The 18322-nt window shown below is 54.0% G+C and overlaps 1 protein-coding gene across 5 annotated transcripts in view; it reads right to left on the reverse strand.

Moving 5' to 3' along the window:
* RALGDS (ral guanine nucleotide dissociation stimulator) overlaps positions 1-18322 on the reverse strand; it is a 39156-nt gene that overhangs the window by 17081 nt on the left and 3753 nt on the right. For 2 of the 5 annotated variants that reach the window (XM_015879318.2, XM_015879313.2), the window contains exon 1: positions 2521-2870. The exons of 1 other annotated variant lie outside the window; for it this stretch is intronic. In XM_015879318.2, the coding sequence (XP_015734804.1) occupies positions 2521-2688 (168 nt within the window). In that variant the 5' untranslated portion in view covers positions 2689-2870. Of the gene's footprint in view, positions 1-2520; positions 2871-8569; positions 8674-12961; positions 13517-18322 lie in introns of those variants that run through there. 2 more of the 5 variants (XM_015879314.2, XM_015879317.2) reach the window with 2 other exon arrangements.

Here is an 18322-nt window from a genome sequence, read left to right on the forward strand (position 1 = left end):
CCATAGCAGAGCCAGAGAAGGATTGTGGGGCCCTGGAGCAGCACAAGTGGAGCCTGTGGGGCCGGGAGGGCTGAACAAGATTCCAGTTTCCAGGGCTGCTAATCTGTGATTACAAACCTGCTAAAACCTCAGTGAGGTCCCAGTCCCGGAGGGTTTCCTGCCCTATGGAAACAGGGCATGCAATGCAAGCCTTATCCAAACACATGGTGAAGCTCTTTCCAGCTCCTCTTAACGATATCAAACAATCATCAGAAACCCCTCCCACCTCCTCGCTCCCTTCCTGCACTCACATCCCAGCCAGCTCCCTGCTTACCCAACCCTTCTGGCTGGGAGCCATAAGCAGGTCCCTCTCCAGAAGCAGGGACAGATGATGTCCATCCTGCAGATTGCACAGGGCATATCAGATGGTGCCTCGGGGAGAACAGGCTGCGAGAGAAAAGGATCCTCTTCCATTGGAAGTGGAAAGAAAATGGCTTTTAAGTGAGATCTTTGCCCCTCCTTCCCAGCTGTAAAGCACCAGCACTGACCTCCCAAGCATCTGGGCTGAGCAATTCAAGTTTTCGAGGACGTGTTTAGCAACTGAGAATTCTCCTAATTGTTCGGAAAACAAACAGAGCCAAAATAGAAACAATCCAAGAGTTTTCAATAGGCATCAGCCCTCACTGCTCGCAGGGAGGTTGGGCAGTGCCAGCCCCAGTCTGGGCCATCCATCTGCAGCTGTGTGTGCAGCATGGAGCAGGAGGACCCCCAAACTCACAGTGCTGATTTGGGCTGGACTGGAAGCAGGAAGGTCCAAGCAAAAGGCATGCAAAAAAACCCAATTGGTTTAAACCTGCCATTCCCCACAGTTAAAACCAGTTCAAGAGCCCTTGGACCTCCAAGCAATACAGGAGGGGGAGGAACTGAATAATCCACCTTCTACTCCCCAAATCCATCTTGCAGAGTAACCTCACTCGAGGCTTATAAGCCAGGCTGCTGCCAGCACAGTTGCCACAACAACTCGACTTATTTTTCATCCCCTTTCAGCATGCCTTTCCCCAACTGCGTGCTGCAATGACAGCAAGCAAATCCTGCTGCACGTGAGTGCTATATCCCACTCTAGAATGTGCTTTTTGGGGCTGCTCTGCCCTCACACCGCCACATCACAGCCCAGAGCAGACATCTCCAAGACATGGGCATGGAGGGGATGGCTTGATGGTTGGGCTTAATGATCTTAGAGGTCTTTTCCAACCTCAATGATTCCATGATCTGGGCACACTCCCAGAGGCCAACCCAACACCAGTTAGGGCCATAACTTTGCTCTCAGCAGTTTTGCAGCCCCATTCTGCCTCCTGTGGGGTGCATGGGGTGGTTGACCCCAGGGGGAGAAGCACAGGAGCCCCCATTCTGCCCCCCTCCCTGCTCCTCCTGCATCCCTTCCAACAGTGCAGCCCCGTGCAGCCTCCCGGAGCGCAGCGGGCCGCAGGGGCTGGACTTCCTGCCAGACATAACATGAACCAGATGATGTGCTGCGAACAATGTCAGCACACCCACCCCCAGGAGAGAGAAGCAGGGGGAGAAGAGGAGGGGGAGGAAGAGCAAGCTGGAGAGGGTTTCCATGAGCTGACAAATCCCTGCTGCCAGGGCCAGAGGTGAAGCGATAGGGCTGGAGCCAGCACTGATCCCTTCCCATACATCCTGACCAGGAATTTCCACTGTGGGTTAATGGGGTAGGAATGGGATCGCCATGCTGGATATCTGCACAGAACTCAGTAGTTCTGCAGGGCGCACCCTATTCCCCCCCACCCCCCTCAGTAGCATCCAGAGCCACGAAGCACATCTGCAGCTGGCTCTGCACCCAGCCCAGCCCCTGACCCTGCCGATATTAACCCCTGTGCCTCCAGCCTGCAGGGCTCCGTGATGCTGGGAATGCCCGAACCTGCCTCCCAGCATCGCTCGTTCCAAATCAATGACATTCCTGGCACGCAGAAGATGATCACCCATTCCGAAGAAAAAAGCCAGAGCTCTGACTCACGTTATTTTGGGTGTCTCAGCTTCCACCTCCATGCAACAAACTGCTCGGGCTCAGCAGCCCGGGGTCGAACCCAAAGCAACACCAACATTTTGCATCCTCCAGCACAGCCTTCCTGATAGCCATAACCTTCCCAGAGGATACTTCTGTGGTTTGGACGAACCCAAAGTCCTTAAGGACAGATCAGAGCAGTTCCCTGCCTGCAGCAGCTGAGATATTAACAAGAATAAGACCCAAAAAAACCTTGTTTTGAGGTTTATCCCCTTCTCCCGTTGTTTAAAGGAAGGGCAGCCCTTTGCAGAGCCCGGTCTGGCATCCTGCCCACCGCTCAGAGCAAAAACACCAAGCAGGGCCACTCGCTTATTTAATAAACGAAACGAAACAACGCCGCGTTGTCCCACAGCTGTCCCCGTACTTAACTCCGGGAGCTGCACCGCGATCCTCCTGCACCGAGCTGAGCCCCGACTCATCACAGCAAGACCCCAGCCCCCCATATCCCCCATCCTCACCTCAAGCGGCGGCAGGTCGGGGTCGAGCTGGGTGAAGCTGTGTAGCACTACGGGGCTGCTTTCCCCGGCCACCTCCAGCCTCACGCCGCCCCACAAGCTCCGCGCCCGCCGGCAGCCCTCGAACATGTCGGGGGCGGGCGGGGCGGCATGGTGCCGGCGGCTCACCATGGGCACCGCCACCGCATCCCCGGGTCGGCCCGGGGGGACCGGGATCCCGGGATAACCGGGGACCCGCACCGCCACCGCCCCCGGGATGGGAGAGCGGCTGCCGAAGGGAACAGCGGCGGAGCGACCCGACGGCACGGAGGGGCCGGGCTGAGAAAGCGGAGCTTGGATTTCCTCCCCCGCAGCCTCCGCCCGCCCCGGGGGTTGGACCGGCCCGGCTCGGCCCCCGGAGGGAAGGCGAGGGCGGAGGGGGCAGAGCTTCAGCCGGGAGCTGCGGGGGAGTGCGGGATGGGGCAGAGCGGAGCGGAGAGGAAGGGGATGGAGGTGGGCGGCAATGGGAGAAGCCGTGCAGGCTGGGACGCTGGCCCTGGAGGAGGGTCTTGGTATCGCCTAGTGTTCACGTAGCTTCTAACATCAGATCTGGGGTTCAGAGAGCACCACCTCGAACCCACCGCTAAGTATTAACCCAGTGATGCAGCCAGGCTGCTTCCCATCCTACAAGCTCAGCCCCCACGGTGCCATCTGTGCTCAAAGCACCGCCCAGCCCCAGAACATTTATGGGGGGCTGCAGTCACGGACCCCTGGGCCCCTTCCTGTACCATGGGGGACAGTAGGGTACACAGCAGCGATGTGTGGCCCTGCAGGGATGCACGGAAAGGGGAACTGGGCTGGGGGGCAGCAGGGCTGCCGATCCCACTCTAAAGCGTCTCTGAGTTCTCAGGCTGATGCCGAAACATCACAATGTAACTGTTCTCAGAGGCACAGAGAAACAAACAGAGCCGTTCCACACTTTCTGCACGCACTGAGCTCAGCATCCTCTCACCCTTCCCTGCCCCTTCTCCTTCCCTGCCGATTAATGCATGGCAGCTGCTGCTGACACCACCAAAACCCAGACGCTTACGCCTCAGCTCCCAGCACAGCTGAAATAACAGCAGCCTCCCAGCCGTGCAGCCCCGCGGCTTTATTTCCAATGAGAGCATAAATACAGGGGCTGCACATCCAGCTCTGCCCAGGGCACCTCCTGCCCGGGCAAGAAAGGATTAACAAAGCTGAAATACTCTTCAACTTGAAAATGTATCAGGCAGGAGGATGAGGGAGGACAATGAGAGTTATTGTCCTGCTTATCTGGAGCTGCAGAGGGTCAACGGGACCTCCAGGGCTACAGTATGGGAAAGGAAATGAAGCCCTGCACAAGGGCTGCACGCAGCCCCACACCTTTGGGATGATCTATGGGGTGATGCCAATCCTGACCCTGCATGCCATGCAGCATTGCGTGATGCAGCAAGATGTGCTCTGCAGTGCAATGGGTCGCATACAGAGCTCGGTGCATGCAGAGGTCAGGCACCTCCAGAGCAATCAGTGCTGCCCTCAGGGCTGAAGGGTGGTGGGGAGAGAAGCCAGGATTCAGCCCTTGGGGAGGTGAAATTGTGGCCTCACAGCTGGGATGGATCAACACTGGGTGCACAGAACAGACAGCAGCACTGCTTGTCTGCAGATACAAACCCTTGCAGAACATCACAGCTTTGCCTGACCTCTATGGGAAGCTATGGAACTGTTCGATGGGTGGCATTCACCCATCCCTTGGTTGAGCACTGAAGATAATTTCAGGAGAGAAAAACGCTTCTGATAATGGATAATAAATAATACAGTGCAGGAAAGCAATGGTGAGGGTTTAAAAATAGCCAGGCAGTTTCCTTTCCCCTCTCCTGGGAACCTTCTGGGCCTGAAAAGCAAAACACTCCAGCAGGGTCAGGAGTCCCAGATCAGGATGTTTGCTCAGCACTACCAACCCCACACACTCAGACATCAGGGCCGGTGCTCTGAGCACCTTAAGACCCAAAGCAAAGGGTCCCTTCCAACCCAAGCCATTCTGTGGTTCTAGGATTGTCTTACAGGCACGTGACTGTGGATTTAAGGAAAGCATCCACCACGGAATGACTCGGTAAAATAATAATCATCATACAAATAATCATTTCACGTTTGGCAAAGTCAGCAAAAGCTTTTCACAACACACCGAGCGCTTCATGTTGACGTCAGCTGTGAGCATCAGCAGCAGAGACAGACACAGGGCCGGGTGCTGCGGGAAACCCCTCACTTGGTTCTTCCTTCCCACCACTTCACATTGAGCGTTTGGCTGAATAAACACAAACTGGTGCCCCTTCAGAACACAGATCTGCCTTCATCTGCCACAGCCTGCAGGCTTCCCTGCATGGCAAATGATGCGGAACAGGCAACAAATGGGAGCGTGTGCCAATGCTGAGCCAGTGCCCTGGGTGAGCTCAGCACCTCTGGGTTCAGACCTTACGTTTGTCTCAGCACCAGGGCTCAGTGCATGCCCTGAGTTTTCTCCCACCGTACACAAACTCATCCCACAGCCCATAAGCACCCCCAGCTCCATCCAGCTGCTTTTCCAAGGCCCACTCTTAGCTGGAAGGTGATGATGATCATCATCATCATTACTAACATTTCTCATAAAACGAAGAACCAGCACCACTTCCTCATCTATTCCAGGGAAAAACCCTCAGACCTTATGCAAGAAGGGAACCTGATGTCACCGCCGCACTCAGCACACCCTAATACTGATGTGAAGTTACAGCACCCCTCCCAAAATCCAGGAACCAACAGATCCCAGCCAGTTCTCCTAAAGATCATCAGTGCCTAACAAAGGAAGCACACCTGGGCATTAGGAGTTAACCTCTCCACCCCACATTGCTGTGCTTCATCACCTGCAGCCCCATGCGCAGCTGGGCACAGCATCTCCTGCAGAGCCCCAGAGCTCGGCCATACAGCGTAATTGTGCCACAAATCTGGAAGGCAAAGCAGCTTGCAGGAACATTTCCACCCCATCCTACTCCTCATCTTTAACACCTGGACTAAATGATCTCAGTGACCTCTTCCAGTCTTTATAATTCCATGGTTCATACCAATCCACTTTGCCACAGTACTGAAGCACCTTCTGTTCGGGGTGATAACTTCAACCTCGGGTTTTCAGACCTGCAGTATGGAGCAGAATGCTGCCAGTAAGGGGAATCAAGGCACTTTCTAAGGAACATTCACAGAACTTTTGGCTCCAATGTCAGCTGAAGCCTGTCACGCTGTAGACACCAATGTGTATTTCTTGCACCCTGTGTCTTTGAGGGCAGCGTTCCTCTCATTGCTGCCTTTCTGCCAGAGCATCTTGGTCAGCTCATAAAACAACTACCTCAGGTGCTCGTAACCAAAAGGAAAACAGGAAAACCCTTTTTCTTTGTTGCTTAGCAATCAGTATGCAGCCAGCTTGGGGCTCCTGGCTGCACTGAGTTGTAGCTTCCACCTTTGCTTGGATGATAGAAGGGAAAGGACAAAGCACTGGTAGGAAAGAGAAGAGCTATGAAGCCACAGAAACAAGCAGGGAAAGTCATGGATGGGCGTAACCCCTGAAGAGAGGATAAATTCCTCTCTGAAATCAAAACATGTAATAGAAAAATAGAGTGACATCATCAGATGCCATTATATATATATATAGAAATACAGCTCTGTCCATTGCTGACGTTGGGTGCAGCGCTGACAGAGCACTCTGAGCCCTGTGGGGTCTCACTGCTTCCCAAAGGGAACAGAATCCATAGAGGAAAATGGATGGGATGGGAGCTCGGCCTCTCAGACCCACACTCAAGGGCAGGGAGTACATTTTTCCAGCGATGGTAAACAGCCAAAAGGAGGCGTTCAGCTGAATTGTGTAAAAGGAGCCTCTCAGAAACACGAGGATCTGGCACCGGATCAATAGAGAACTCCCAGTGGATAATAAAGAAACGTTGCTCATCTCCAGCGTGTTCTTCAGCCCTGCTCTCACCCCTCCTCCTCCAGCCCATTTGGTGCAGTTAGCCCAGAACAGGAGTGAGGTAGTGCAGATTGAAATGTCAGATCCTGGAAACACAGCACCAAGGTGCACCACACACACACAGAGTTAATGCTACAAGTACACAAGCAAAGGTACTAAAAGAAAGCCAGTTAAACAGGAACAAAGCCCTTCAGTGGCAGCTATGGAAAGGGATGTTCCAACAATGGTTCTGCATCAGGGAAAGCGTACAGCATAAGCTGATATGGCACAAAAACAGGAAGAGCTCTGATGAGAGGGCAGCATCTGCCAGAGACAGCCCAGGGAAAGTTCCTCTCTGTCCAGGCTTGGAGGTGGAGGGCAGATATAGACATGGCCTGTCAGTGCTGACCATGAGAGCAACAGGAGAGGAGCCTGGAAGTGTTGAAAGGGAAACCTTGCAGCCTAGATCCCGGTATTACCCCTATAACACATACAGCTAAATGGCTTAAAAGTCAATTAGGAACTGCAAAACTCTGTTGGCCATCTCACGAATTGGTAAACCCTCAGAACAAAGGTTGCTTTAACATACAAATTTTCCTTTCAGTAATGACCGCTTTAAAGGTTTCCGCCCTGCATTGTTTCAGGAGGGGAAGTCATCCCAATGTGCCTCCCAGACTTCCGCAGGGTTTTCATGGCCACACGACCCCATTGCACCCTTTGCAGGGTGCTGCTCCTCCTGCCCACTTCAGCTCAATGCAGCAAACAGTTCCAGCTTCCATTACAATATCAGTGCCATCATCCGAGCCTAAAACTGCACAAACTGAGAGCGAAAACGTGTGTAAGCAGTGCCTCCCACATGGACCTGCTGGTGTTGAACAGCACACAACCTCACACTGCAGAGGCTCGGGGGAATCCCTTCCTCTGCTCAGCCATCTTATATTCACATAGATTTAATTATCTGTGAGCCCTCCGTCAGATTTACATGATGTGGGTTCAGGAGTCCTTTGGGGAAAGCACACAGACACAGACAGGCACCCAATAGGGAGAAAGGCCAGAGAATGTGACCCAGGTGTTTGTAGGAGGGCCAGGAAGCAGAGGGCGAGCACTGCAAGCTGCTCCCTATGTGCTGGGTTCACCTTCAGAGCCATTCCTGCAGCATCCAGGAGCTTTTCCCACCTCTGATCATGGCTCACACTGGTCAGTCCCCTCCTGCACAGCCACCATCCACTTGTCACCTCAGCAGCTCACACCATTACATATCGATGGTTAATTACCCCGCTGCTATTTGCAATGCACTGCTGAGGAGCTGTGTCAGTATTTCCATGACACGCATTGTGGCAGCATGCAGGTGCAACACCAGCCTGGCATGCACTGAGTCACCTTCTTGCAAAAGCCAAAGCCCTGCAGAGCTTTGCTTCCCCTCCCAGTCTCTGTGGCTACTCAGCTCCACTTGCAAAGCTCTCTTCTGGTGCAGCCTGGAAATGGAGGCTGATTGGAGGTATTTAGAGGGGCTTTGCTGCTGCAATGCAGCCAGCGGGATCACCAGGGCAGTGCCTTGGGCTGAGCCCAAAAGAACCAAGGATAGAGAGCCAGGTGGGGCGCAGGCTTCGTGCAGTGGGAAAAGCTGGAGCTGTGCCCTGCAGCCCGTCCATCTCCTGCCTCATACTTCCCCCATCCCTCTGCCAAATGGGATGGGAAATCCGGGATTTTCTGCTCCTTTTCATTAGGTATTAGTCTCCATTTCCTGGCTCCAGCAGCTCAGGGGCTGCCTTAGTGTGACCCCCACAGACAGGGACTTCCCATCTCACAGACTACATCCCAATGCCCCACAGTTACCCCAGCTGTGCAAGTCAAACAGCCCCCATCCTGGCACGAAAGGCCATTTCTCCTTCATCCTCCCTACCTGCAGCTCTTAACTTAAGCTTCGTTTCAAGGATAGGAAGCAGAAGTGCAGGGGGAAGGTTGCTATAACAAAAGGAAAAACCCAAACTCTGACAGCAAAGCACAGAGAAGCCCAAAGGGAGAAGGAAAAGGTGAACAGAAGGAGGGGTATTTTTTAGGGTTATTTTTTAAGAGTCAGATTCTTACCATGGAGGCACGGGGGAAGAGGAGGACTGGGGATGCTGTCCTTGACCACCATCGGCACTGAGGGACCACCTGAAGGTTTTGATCTCACACCGCAGCTCCCCTCTCAGCCTGCGTGACCCACACACGTGGCCCCAGCAGTTAAAAATACCAAATATCACAAGTTCTGCCCAAATGGAGCCACCAGCACATTACAGCACGGTCATATGATGGAGCGAGAGCTGCTCCTCCGCCAGGCGGGACGGAGCCAACCCTCCCTGCACAAACACCAAAATCACGCAATGAAATCACTCCGGGTTAGCATCAGAGCCAGCCCTGGCTGCATCCAGCTGTGCTCAGTGATGGGCTGCAGCACTCTGCTGTCCTGCAAGCACATTGCACTGAGACTAAAGGGGCTGCCTGCATTGCATGGAGGCCAGGGCTCCAAGCTGGGCAGCTCCACAGCACTATTTGCAGCCCAAGTGGTGAAATTCAGCCCTAATTTGTGCTCCCTCTGTGATGATGTGGGGACATTTCAGAGCAAAACAAGAGCGGAGCGTATGTCAGCAGGAAACGAGGGCACCAGGGAAGCCACATCTGAAGGCAGGGCAGGGTCCAGCTCCAGGCAATTCATTGTGCATCTGCTTTGCAGAGACACGTCTGTGGAGTGTAAGCTGCAAGGAGAAGGGCCTCACTCTGCCCTCAGCTGTCAGAGCTGGTGCTGAGCTGGGAGAAGGAAGAGAAAAGCAGCAGGGAAACACTTGAGGTTGCCACCCTGAACAGCACATCACGTCCTCAACCTGAGTTAGGGAGCAGTGCTGCCAAAGGCAGCAGTGATTGGTGACCCTCTGCCCCATCCATTTAATGGGGGAACTCTGCTACTGGATGGATGGGCACAGCCTTGCTGGGAGAATTCCCAGAATCCCTGGGATTTTACAGTGCTCTCCTGGATCTCTGCCCTTGCAGATGAGAATTCAGCCTGGGTGACTTCTTGCACAGTTTCCAGCCTTCCTCAAAGAAGCCAAGTGATGATTCACCCCAGTAGAAAGTTTGGCCAAGAGCAGGGATGGAGGGATTTGTTGTTTTTGACTGTAACTGTGGTCAGGAAACAGTCCCAGTGCTCGCTTTCAGCTCCTCCCTCTCGATAACATCTACCATACACAGGCAGTGGAAAAGAAACAGCCTTTGATATAAACACGACAAAGCCTTTGATTCATTGTGGGGCTGTTTGCAGCAGCGGCTTTGCCCCAGCACCCAGCTCTTCCCCGTGACCTGTACAAGCACCAGGTCCTGGTCCCACCAGGTGGAAGCCCCTTGAATGGGGTGATGTGCTGAAGGGATGGGTGTTGGGTGCTCAGCCCTCAGCAAGGGTTCCCCAGTGGGATGGGATGCTTCCATGCCACATGTTTCCAGCTCATCCCATTGCCCAAAGGCTCCCATGGGATGCCGGGGACATTCAGCCTTCTAAGCCTGGGGAGGAAGGCTCAATTCCTGCCCCTTCACAGCCGTATCTGTCAGCCTGAAGCCCCAGGGCAGCTTCAATGCCCAATTAGTGCTGGGAAGATCGCTCTACTCCCATAGGCTCCAGCCGGGATTCATTGATTGCCATTTCCTCAGCACTCCACGGTGCAACCGGTGCTGCAGAGAGATGCGTTTCCAAGTAATGAAGCTGGAAATTAGTAACTCATTACCGCTGATCTGAAAGATTTTCTTCTCTGTGCATTACACCCAAGGTAACAGTCAGCTAAAACACGTAAAGCCCAAATGGGATCTCTGAAAAAAGCAGGGAAGGAGCAGTGTCACAGCAAACCTGGCCACGAACCATTCATTCCATCTCCAGCTCCCCCAGGTCTGGTTCTAAGGTCAAATGAAGCTTTTATCTCCCCCTCTATGCCAGTACATTGGGAAAAAAATATATGTAATATTAGAGGAATAAATTAGCATGTGAAATGTAATTTGACTAATTAGCCCAGTGGAGTGGAAAATGTTTGAGAGCCGCTTTGAAGTCAAAGCGACTGCTCTCATGACTACATCACTAATGAGAGGGGATGTGGGGGAACCAGGGTGGGTTGGGGGGTATAGAGAGGGCAGCAGTGGGGTGACCTCACCCCATGGTTCCCACAGCCAGGATTGATCCCAGGACACACAGCCCCAGAGGGTCCCCCCTGAGGGATGAGATGGTCTCACATTGGCATTGTCCCATCACTCACAAGAGCGGATGTTGCTGCTGAAGTTGACCAACCAACTTGCCCTCCAGCCCCATCATGTTACAGAACTGCCTGAGCTGCCACAAAAAGCCGTTATGTCGCTTACAACAGTCCGCTCATTGATTTCCCCATTTCCCAGATATAGAAACAGTTACTTTTCTATTAGCAAAGCTTTGGAAATCCCTACCCATAATAGCAAGAGAAGCATCCAGGGAAATGTTGCAACTGCTTTGGCTGGGTTATGAAAGAGAAAGACTGACAGTCCCATGGAAAGCCCCATGGGAAGGTGGGAATGAGAGCTTGGGGTTGGCTGGGGTGATGCTTCCCATCCAGCTGCCAGCACCCAAACGTGGGCACAGGCAGCACACATCGCTACATCCCTTCCCATCATGGGCTGCAAAGTGAAAACTCAACAGGGGATATGTACCACACGCACTGAAGAGTGGCAGGGCACAGGGTTGCATCCTTTCCCATTAGGTAGACTCATGCTGTCCACTCTCATCCCTGCAGACCTGCCTGGGTTATCCCAGCCAAGGCAGCTCTGGGCTGGGGCCAGCCCTGCAGTGTGGGCAGCATTCAGCTGCTTGCTCCCTGCTGGAATCAAGGCCTGGTCCCTGTTCAGTTATTAGAGCTTCACTGGGCTGCGTGCATCCAAAATCCCAGTGTAATGCACACCTAAACTTCTCCCACATTCTGCACCAGCACAGTGAGGTGTTGGCTCTGCATTTGCAGCCACCTCACCCCCACTTGCTGGCAAAGGCAGGAAGCATCCCTCACATGGGTTTTCCTCTTACAAATACACAGGCAGAGCCCCAGTGTAAGTGAAAATATGGAGAATGTGCTCTCCATGGTCAGAGCTTTCATCAGAACGCACTCATCTATTCCATTCTTCACAATGGAGTGAGTGCCCATTGGGGGCTGAGGGCAGGGATGCCCCACAGCACTGCTGAGCAAGGAGCAGTGAAAAACCCAGGCAAGCCAGAAGAGCTCTCCAACAGTGCCCAACCCCCATGATTATTATTACTTATTATTATTCTGCAATAAAACCATGGGTATGATTAGCAAGAGGAAGTCATTCCAAGCATGGAGGGCATCCCCTGCTCCATCCTGACCACTGTTCAGGTGGGCTCCACTCTCCAGTTCCTGAGTAGCCCGCACCAAAGGGAAACCCAGCCCCAGGTGCTGCTATGGAGCCGTGCAGACAAACCCAGCTACATGAGAATAAAGCTTCCATCCCAGAGGTCAGCAGCTCCCTCCCCTCCTCAGCATCACTCACTCCCACCCCTCCTCCTTCCCACAATACCACGCCCCGCTGGCTCTGCAGTGGCCGACACAGGTATCCTCATTAGCACAGCAGCACTGTAGGTGCTGGAAAAGCCCGAGGCTGTTTCTAAATATAGGAGCCCCATCCCTTATGGGGTTGCACACCCGTGCAAGGTACTCGCAGGGAGCCCTCCCTCCTCCCAGCGCACCTCTCCGCATCATTGTATCCCAATGAGCACACAGATAATAGAGAGAAGGTAGCATTCTCCGCCACGCACTAATTGCTTACCAGCAAGAAACTGCCGATTAGAGGCCCCTGTGGGGAGGACACACTGAAGAGCACAATAAGAGCACGGGCTTCCCTTGCAAGCCAGCTTTACCTTATTGCTACCAGCACCTGGAGCTCATCTCAAACCCTCACCCAGCTGGGGGCACTGCCCACTAATCCCCTGCGAGCTCTGGAAAAGATTTGACCCTATTTGGGGCTCTCCATCAGCTTTAGCACAGGAGCTTTTCCCTCCACAGTCAGATTCCTGGTGTATTCCTGCTATGGGCAGAGTTAAGGTGACAACAGGCAGATCCAAGCATAGGGGTTTATCTGCCTGGGTGCTGCAGCCCCCGCTGCTTTACTGCTTGTCAGCGCCATGGGCAGAGCAGCCAGCAAAGCAGAGCCATTCCCAGCCCGGACACCTACAACCAACCCACCCTTCTGCACCACCACCACGCACAGAAGCTTTTCCTGCCTCCCAGACCCCTCCTTCCACGATGCATTTAGCAAGAGCAACGCACAGCCTGCCTCAATACACGGAGCTTCGGGCTGCACCCGGAGGCGGTGCCACCTTTAACTTTGCCACGAGTTCACCACCCCCGGGCAGCCCCGGGGTGGGGTCACGGCTCCTTGTTGCCCCCCTCACACCCACCCGGCCCCGGCCTCGCTTCCACTCACGTCGTCGTCCTGCACGCTCAGAGGGATGTCCAACATGCACATCTGCACCGGCTGCACCAGCGCCTTCTGCACGTTGAACAAAGGTTTCGCCTCCATCTTCCCCGGCACGGAGGGGCTGCTCATTCTTCTCCCTCCGCCGCCGCCCCTCTTCCAGCAGCAGCTCCAACCCGGGCGGGGAGGCAGAGCAAAGACCTTTCCCTGCTCGCTTTCCTCAGCGCATCTTGCCAACAGCTCCGACAGCTCTTATTTCCTTCTCCTCAAATCAAAGGGGCTGCGAGGAGCTGAGCCGGGTATGCGTACGGCAGGCGATGCTCCCGTGCTGGCGGAGCAGCCCCGTGCCAACATACCGCGGCACGTCGCTTCTCACCGCTCCTTCCTTTCTTTCTTCCTTCCTTTCTTTCTTCCGGGGCGAGCTGGGTGCTGGCTCGGTGTGATACTCCCAGCCTCATCTACATGCACAACACCCCCGGACCCCCGCGCATTGTCTCCGAGGCACAACAGGTCTTGCCGGCTGTTGATTTCTGATTGCGATCAGATTGTGACTTGCGGCAGCTACAGCCTTTCCCGCTGGCTGTTGTGGCAGCAAACAGGCAGAGCTGGAAGGATGAGAGGGTGTGAGACAGGGAGCATGCCTGAGCCCGGCTGGAGCCTCCCCTTTTCTTTCCCTCTCTTCTTCCATCCCTGCTGCCCATTGTCGGATCAGCGCCGTCCTACACTCCAAGGACCACAGCCAGGCTTGAATAATTCATACCCAGAGAGCGCTGGAGGACCTGATGGCACTGGCAGCGCAGGGTGGCACTCAATTAAGGCAGTGAGCAGAGATGATTTTTTTGCTTAGAGGTCAATTCTGCATGGGAAGCTTTGCCTGGGTGAGCACAGAGCTGCCTCTTTCACTCCTCATAGCTCCAAACCTGAGTTTTCTTGAAAGAGAGTGGCACAAACCGAGGTGTTTCTGCTACTGAGAGCTACTACAGTGATGTCAGTGGGTCAAGATGGAGCAAGATGCGTGTCCCAGAGATGTGGCATCCCAGAGCCTTGCTGCAAAGCAGCAGTGCCCAGCACAAAGGCCATGCAAAAGTCCAGGAATGAACCAATGAAAATCCCCACTCCCTTCAAGCAAATCAGATTTTCTATCTTTAATGCAGCCCTTCTTGCTGGGCCCTGCAGTGATGACACAGGGTGGGAGATGCTTGTGGTAGGTGGCACAGAGGAGCCTAGTGCTGCATGGGGGCTCTGGGACAGGCTCCCATCCATTGCACATGGATAAGACGCTGCCTTCAGGGCCCTCCCCTGGCTGGCAGCACCTGGGAACTGCTGCTCTCATGCCAGCAAGGCAGTGTCACAGCCCAGGAAACATCCTGGCACAGTCACCATGTCCCAGTGACTCAAAGTGATACGTGCTCCCATGGCAGACTGCCCCATGCCTCATGCTGCCATCACTGGATGTGCAATTTGCACCCAGCATGGGCAGCACCCACAGCTTTGGTTCAAGGAAGGTGATTCAATCCTGCACTGAGCCCAAGTGAAGGAGCTGTAGGGTTCCAAACTCCCTCTGGTGCTTGGGTCCGTGGGATGCCCCCATGTCCTGTAGTAGCGCCAAGGGAGGGATGACAGCAGTGGCTGTTCCACATCACGTGCTTCTGGCATGTCCAGGGTCTACTATGACCAGCAGCCTTCTGTGTCCTCCCTTACACCCCTGCCAGGCAGCTCTAACAATTCCAGAGGGTCCACCCTTCCAGCAGTCACAAACCCCACAGGGAGATCGTGAAGGAAAGCCAAACAGCAAGCACAGTGTGCTGGGGGAGTGCCAGGCAGAGCAGCGCACAGGGCTGGATGTGGGAACGGCTGCTTCTGAAACCAGCTCAAACCCACAGCACTGGGAACTGGGTGATGGGATGTGAGAGCAGCCGCACACACAAAAATGCAGAATGAGGGCACTCACATGACCCCAGAAATGGCATGAAATGTCCCCTGTCTGCACTTACTGCACTGAGGGATGTTGTGCTCCTAAAGCAGAAGCCTGGGAGGTGCTTTGGGACAACTCACCACTCAGCAGAAGCAGAACACAGAGATTCCCCCAGCACTTCAGCAGCCCAGACAGGGAGATCCCAAACAGACACCAGAACAGCAGCACCGAACCACCCCATCTCCTGTCTGGCTGGCATGGGTGGAAGCTCTGATCCCACACCCACACACTGCTGGAGCCCAGGGAGCAGTGCAGCCCTACAGGATGTGCAGGAGAAACCCCCTCAGCACCATCTCAGCCCACAGCTCTTGAGCAGAGTGGGAAAAGCCAGCACAGACCCCATTGCTTCCCCATTCTGCTTTGCAAGGGAGTTTTATTGCTTCCTGCAGACTCAGCAGAGAAAACCCACATCAGGACCTCACTGCTTTACAGCAATAACTCTGCCTTGGCAGGAACAGAGAAACTACAGGGCAAATAAGTGGAGCTGCCTCTGCTCCCCACAAGCACAACGTCTGGGGCTCTTCACAACAGAGCACAGTCAAGACTCTGCAGATGGGGATGAAGGTTTCAATGGCAAAATTCCACACAGGAGGATTTCAGCACCCAGCACAGCTGACACAACACAAACATTCCACATGCTCTAAAATGCAGTGCCCACCCCTTGGTCACACTGACACCGAGCGACAAAGACCCACCCAAGGAAAGCCAGCCCCAATGCTTGGTGGATTCGAGCATCAAAGGCTTCCATACAACTAAAGAATTCCCACAAATAACAATGGTGAGTTTGTTTTTCCAAGGACATTTCAACTCCAAGTATTGTCCACGAGCCCAAACATCGCTGCATCCTGTGCATGGAGGAGAATGCTTCGCTTCAGAGAAATGATGCAAAACCTGACTGGTTTATTTTCACAGCGCGAAGCTGATAGAAAGGCAAAGAGGAAATAAAGCGGCGTGACGAGTAGAAAGCAAATGGAAAATCCCAGCTGCTCTTCCCCTCTGAAGCTTATCGGTAAAAGAAAGAGGAAATCTGCTTTTGAAAGCACAGAAATCCCAACATGGCAGCATCCCTCTGGAGAAATGTGGTGGCATTTATAGGGATTCATAGGCATGGATGGGGGCTGGGCATGGGCTGGGACATGGGGATGCAGCCCTGTGGGTTTTCCAGGGCTGGGACACTGATTCCTCAATGCACACCTAAGGCAGCTCAGTATCCAGCTCATGGTTCTTCTGTATGTCCCATCTGAAATCTGTCTGTTTTGTCCCAGATGAATTAAGAGAATAAACTCAGCTCGTATTTAAGCCTGAGCAGAACCCAGCCTGGTCAGCACCCTGAGCTGAATGAATTCCCCAATTCCCCCAGAATAGAAACATATGCAAAACCTGTTCGTGTGAAGCACAGACAGTCCTTTAATAACACGGAGCAGCAATTACCGATGCCAGCTATTAAAGGAAGGGGAACCAATTAGTCATCTCAGGATTCCTCCACACGTTTTCCACTTGAGGGATTTCCAGCAGCACATCCCTTTGGGATGGAGCACACCCTGGGAGCTCCCACACCCCATGGGGAGGGACAGGGATGCTCTCCATCACTGGATTGTGTCTCCATGGAAATAGTCACTGCAGCAACGCAGAGCAGCAGGGATGGAGGATGCAAAGGAGGACCTTCCCCCTAAACAGGAACTGGGAGGTACCTACAGCCACCCCCTCCTCTGCTTCTGAGGCCATTTCCCTGCATCAGCAGCACAGTGGGGCTCCAGTGCTGCCATCCTGCTGCCGCATCCCGTACTGAAAGCACTTCATCCTGCTGGAATTGGTCCTGTGGGAGCTGCAAACACTGAGCTGTCACAGTGGGGATGGCATTGGGAGGGAGGAGAGCTGGAGGCTGCCATGGCAATGGGCTGATTGAGTTTCCATAACGACCTCAGAGAAGGGGACAGAGCCTGGGCTGGGGGCAGCGTGCTGCAGCTTTGGGTGTGCACAGGTGGGCAGCAGGGCTCACCCATCCCTGTGCCATCCCCACAGGAACAGAGATCCTTGTTGCACACAGTGTCTGTGTGACACGACAGTAGTGCTGTGGGGCACAGAGAGCTGCAGGCACAGGCCAGGCGCGACAGCCCCTGCTGTCACCAGTGATTATTTCTTGGTGAGGGTTTATTCCACCTGGCAGCCAGGCTGGAGCAGCAGCCGTCTGCAGAGAGAGCCCAGGCTGGCAGCAGGAGTGGGGCGGCTCTCTGGGCATATGGCCACATCCATCAGGACCTGCATACAAACAGGGCTCAGAGACTGCATAAGGCATGACCTGGAGTGCCCAACAGAGCCGGAGCATCCTGCAATTCACCATCTGAAGCTCAAGCATACCTCAGTGCATGCTTTCCCCTACCCAACACGTGGCCAAGGGGTTATCTGCAGGTCCCCATCCCTGCTCCATGTCACTTGTCAGACAGCAAACCATGGACTCAGAGATAAGAGCAGCAGCAGCAGCAGCTTGGAGCCTCCCAGCCCCATGCAAATAGCCAGGGCTCCCCCAGACCACCCCCCTCCTCAGAATGATGTATGGCCAAGGGGCTTGGAAGAAACCTCCACCATGTGTGGTCCCCTTCTCACCAGCTTGTTCTAGCACAACACTTGTTGCATGGGAAGATTTCATAGAACCATAGAGTTGGAAAGGACCTTTCAAAGCCATCTGATCCAACCCAGAAATGAACAGGGACACCCACAGCGTGCTGAGAATCCCATCCCCTGACCAGGGATGGGGTGTCACCACCTCTCTGGGCAACCTTCTTACAGGTCCATATTCCTGGAGTAGGTGCACAGCAGGACAAACACACAAACAGTGCCACGGGGCAGGAGCATCCTGCAGGAGTGAGACACAGCATGGGAGGTGCACATCCTCCATCCCACACCATGCACAGCCATCGAGCGACCGCTGCAAATCGGATGAGGCTCAACCCCGGAGGCCCACCATTGATTTCTGTTGCCTAACAACGGGAAAGCTTTATAATCCCATTAACTAAACACCCTTTCAAGCAGCAGTGGCAGAAGCACCGAGGGGACTTGTGTAAGAAGGAGGAACCACCCAGTGCAGCACGCAGCTCCACGGATGCTGGGGGCTCCCCAAATATGAGGCTGTGACCCCTGCAGATCTGACCCATGAACCAAGCAGGTCATTGTCACAGGAGCTGGGAGCTATTGCACAGGACAGCAGTGCCCAGGCACACAAATTTGCAACATCTGGCCCCAGAATATCAACATATCATCGCATTTCAGTCCATCCTTAACCACCAACACCCTGCTTGCACTTGGAAAAGTTCACCAGCAAAAAGACAGACCACAATTTAAACATTCCACAGAAAAAGGTGAATTTTGTTGCTCCAGTCGCTGTGCACAATTGCCTG

This window comes from Coturnix japonica, chromosome 17 (genome assembly GCF_001577835.2).
Source record: "Coturnix japonica isolate 7356 chromosome 17, Coturnix japonica 2.1, whole genome shotgun sequence".
In the NCBI taxonomy this organism is placed as follows: Eukaryota; Metazoa; Chordata; class Aves; order Galliformes; family Phasianidae; genus Coturnix; species Coturnix japonica.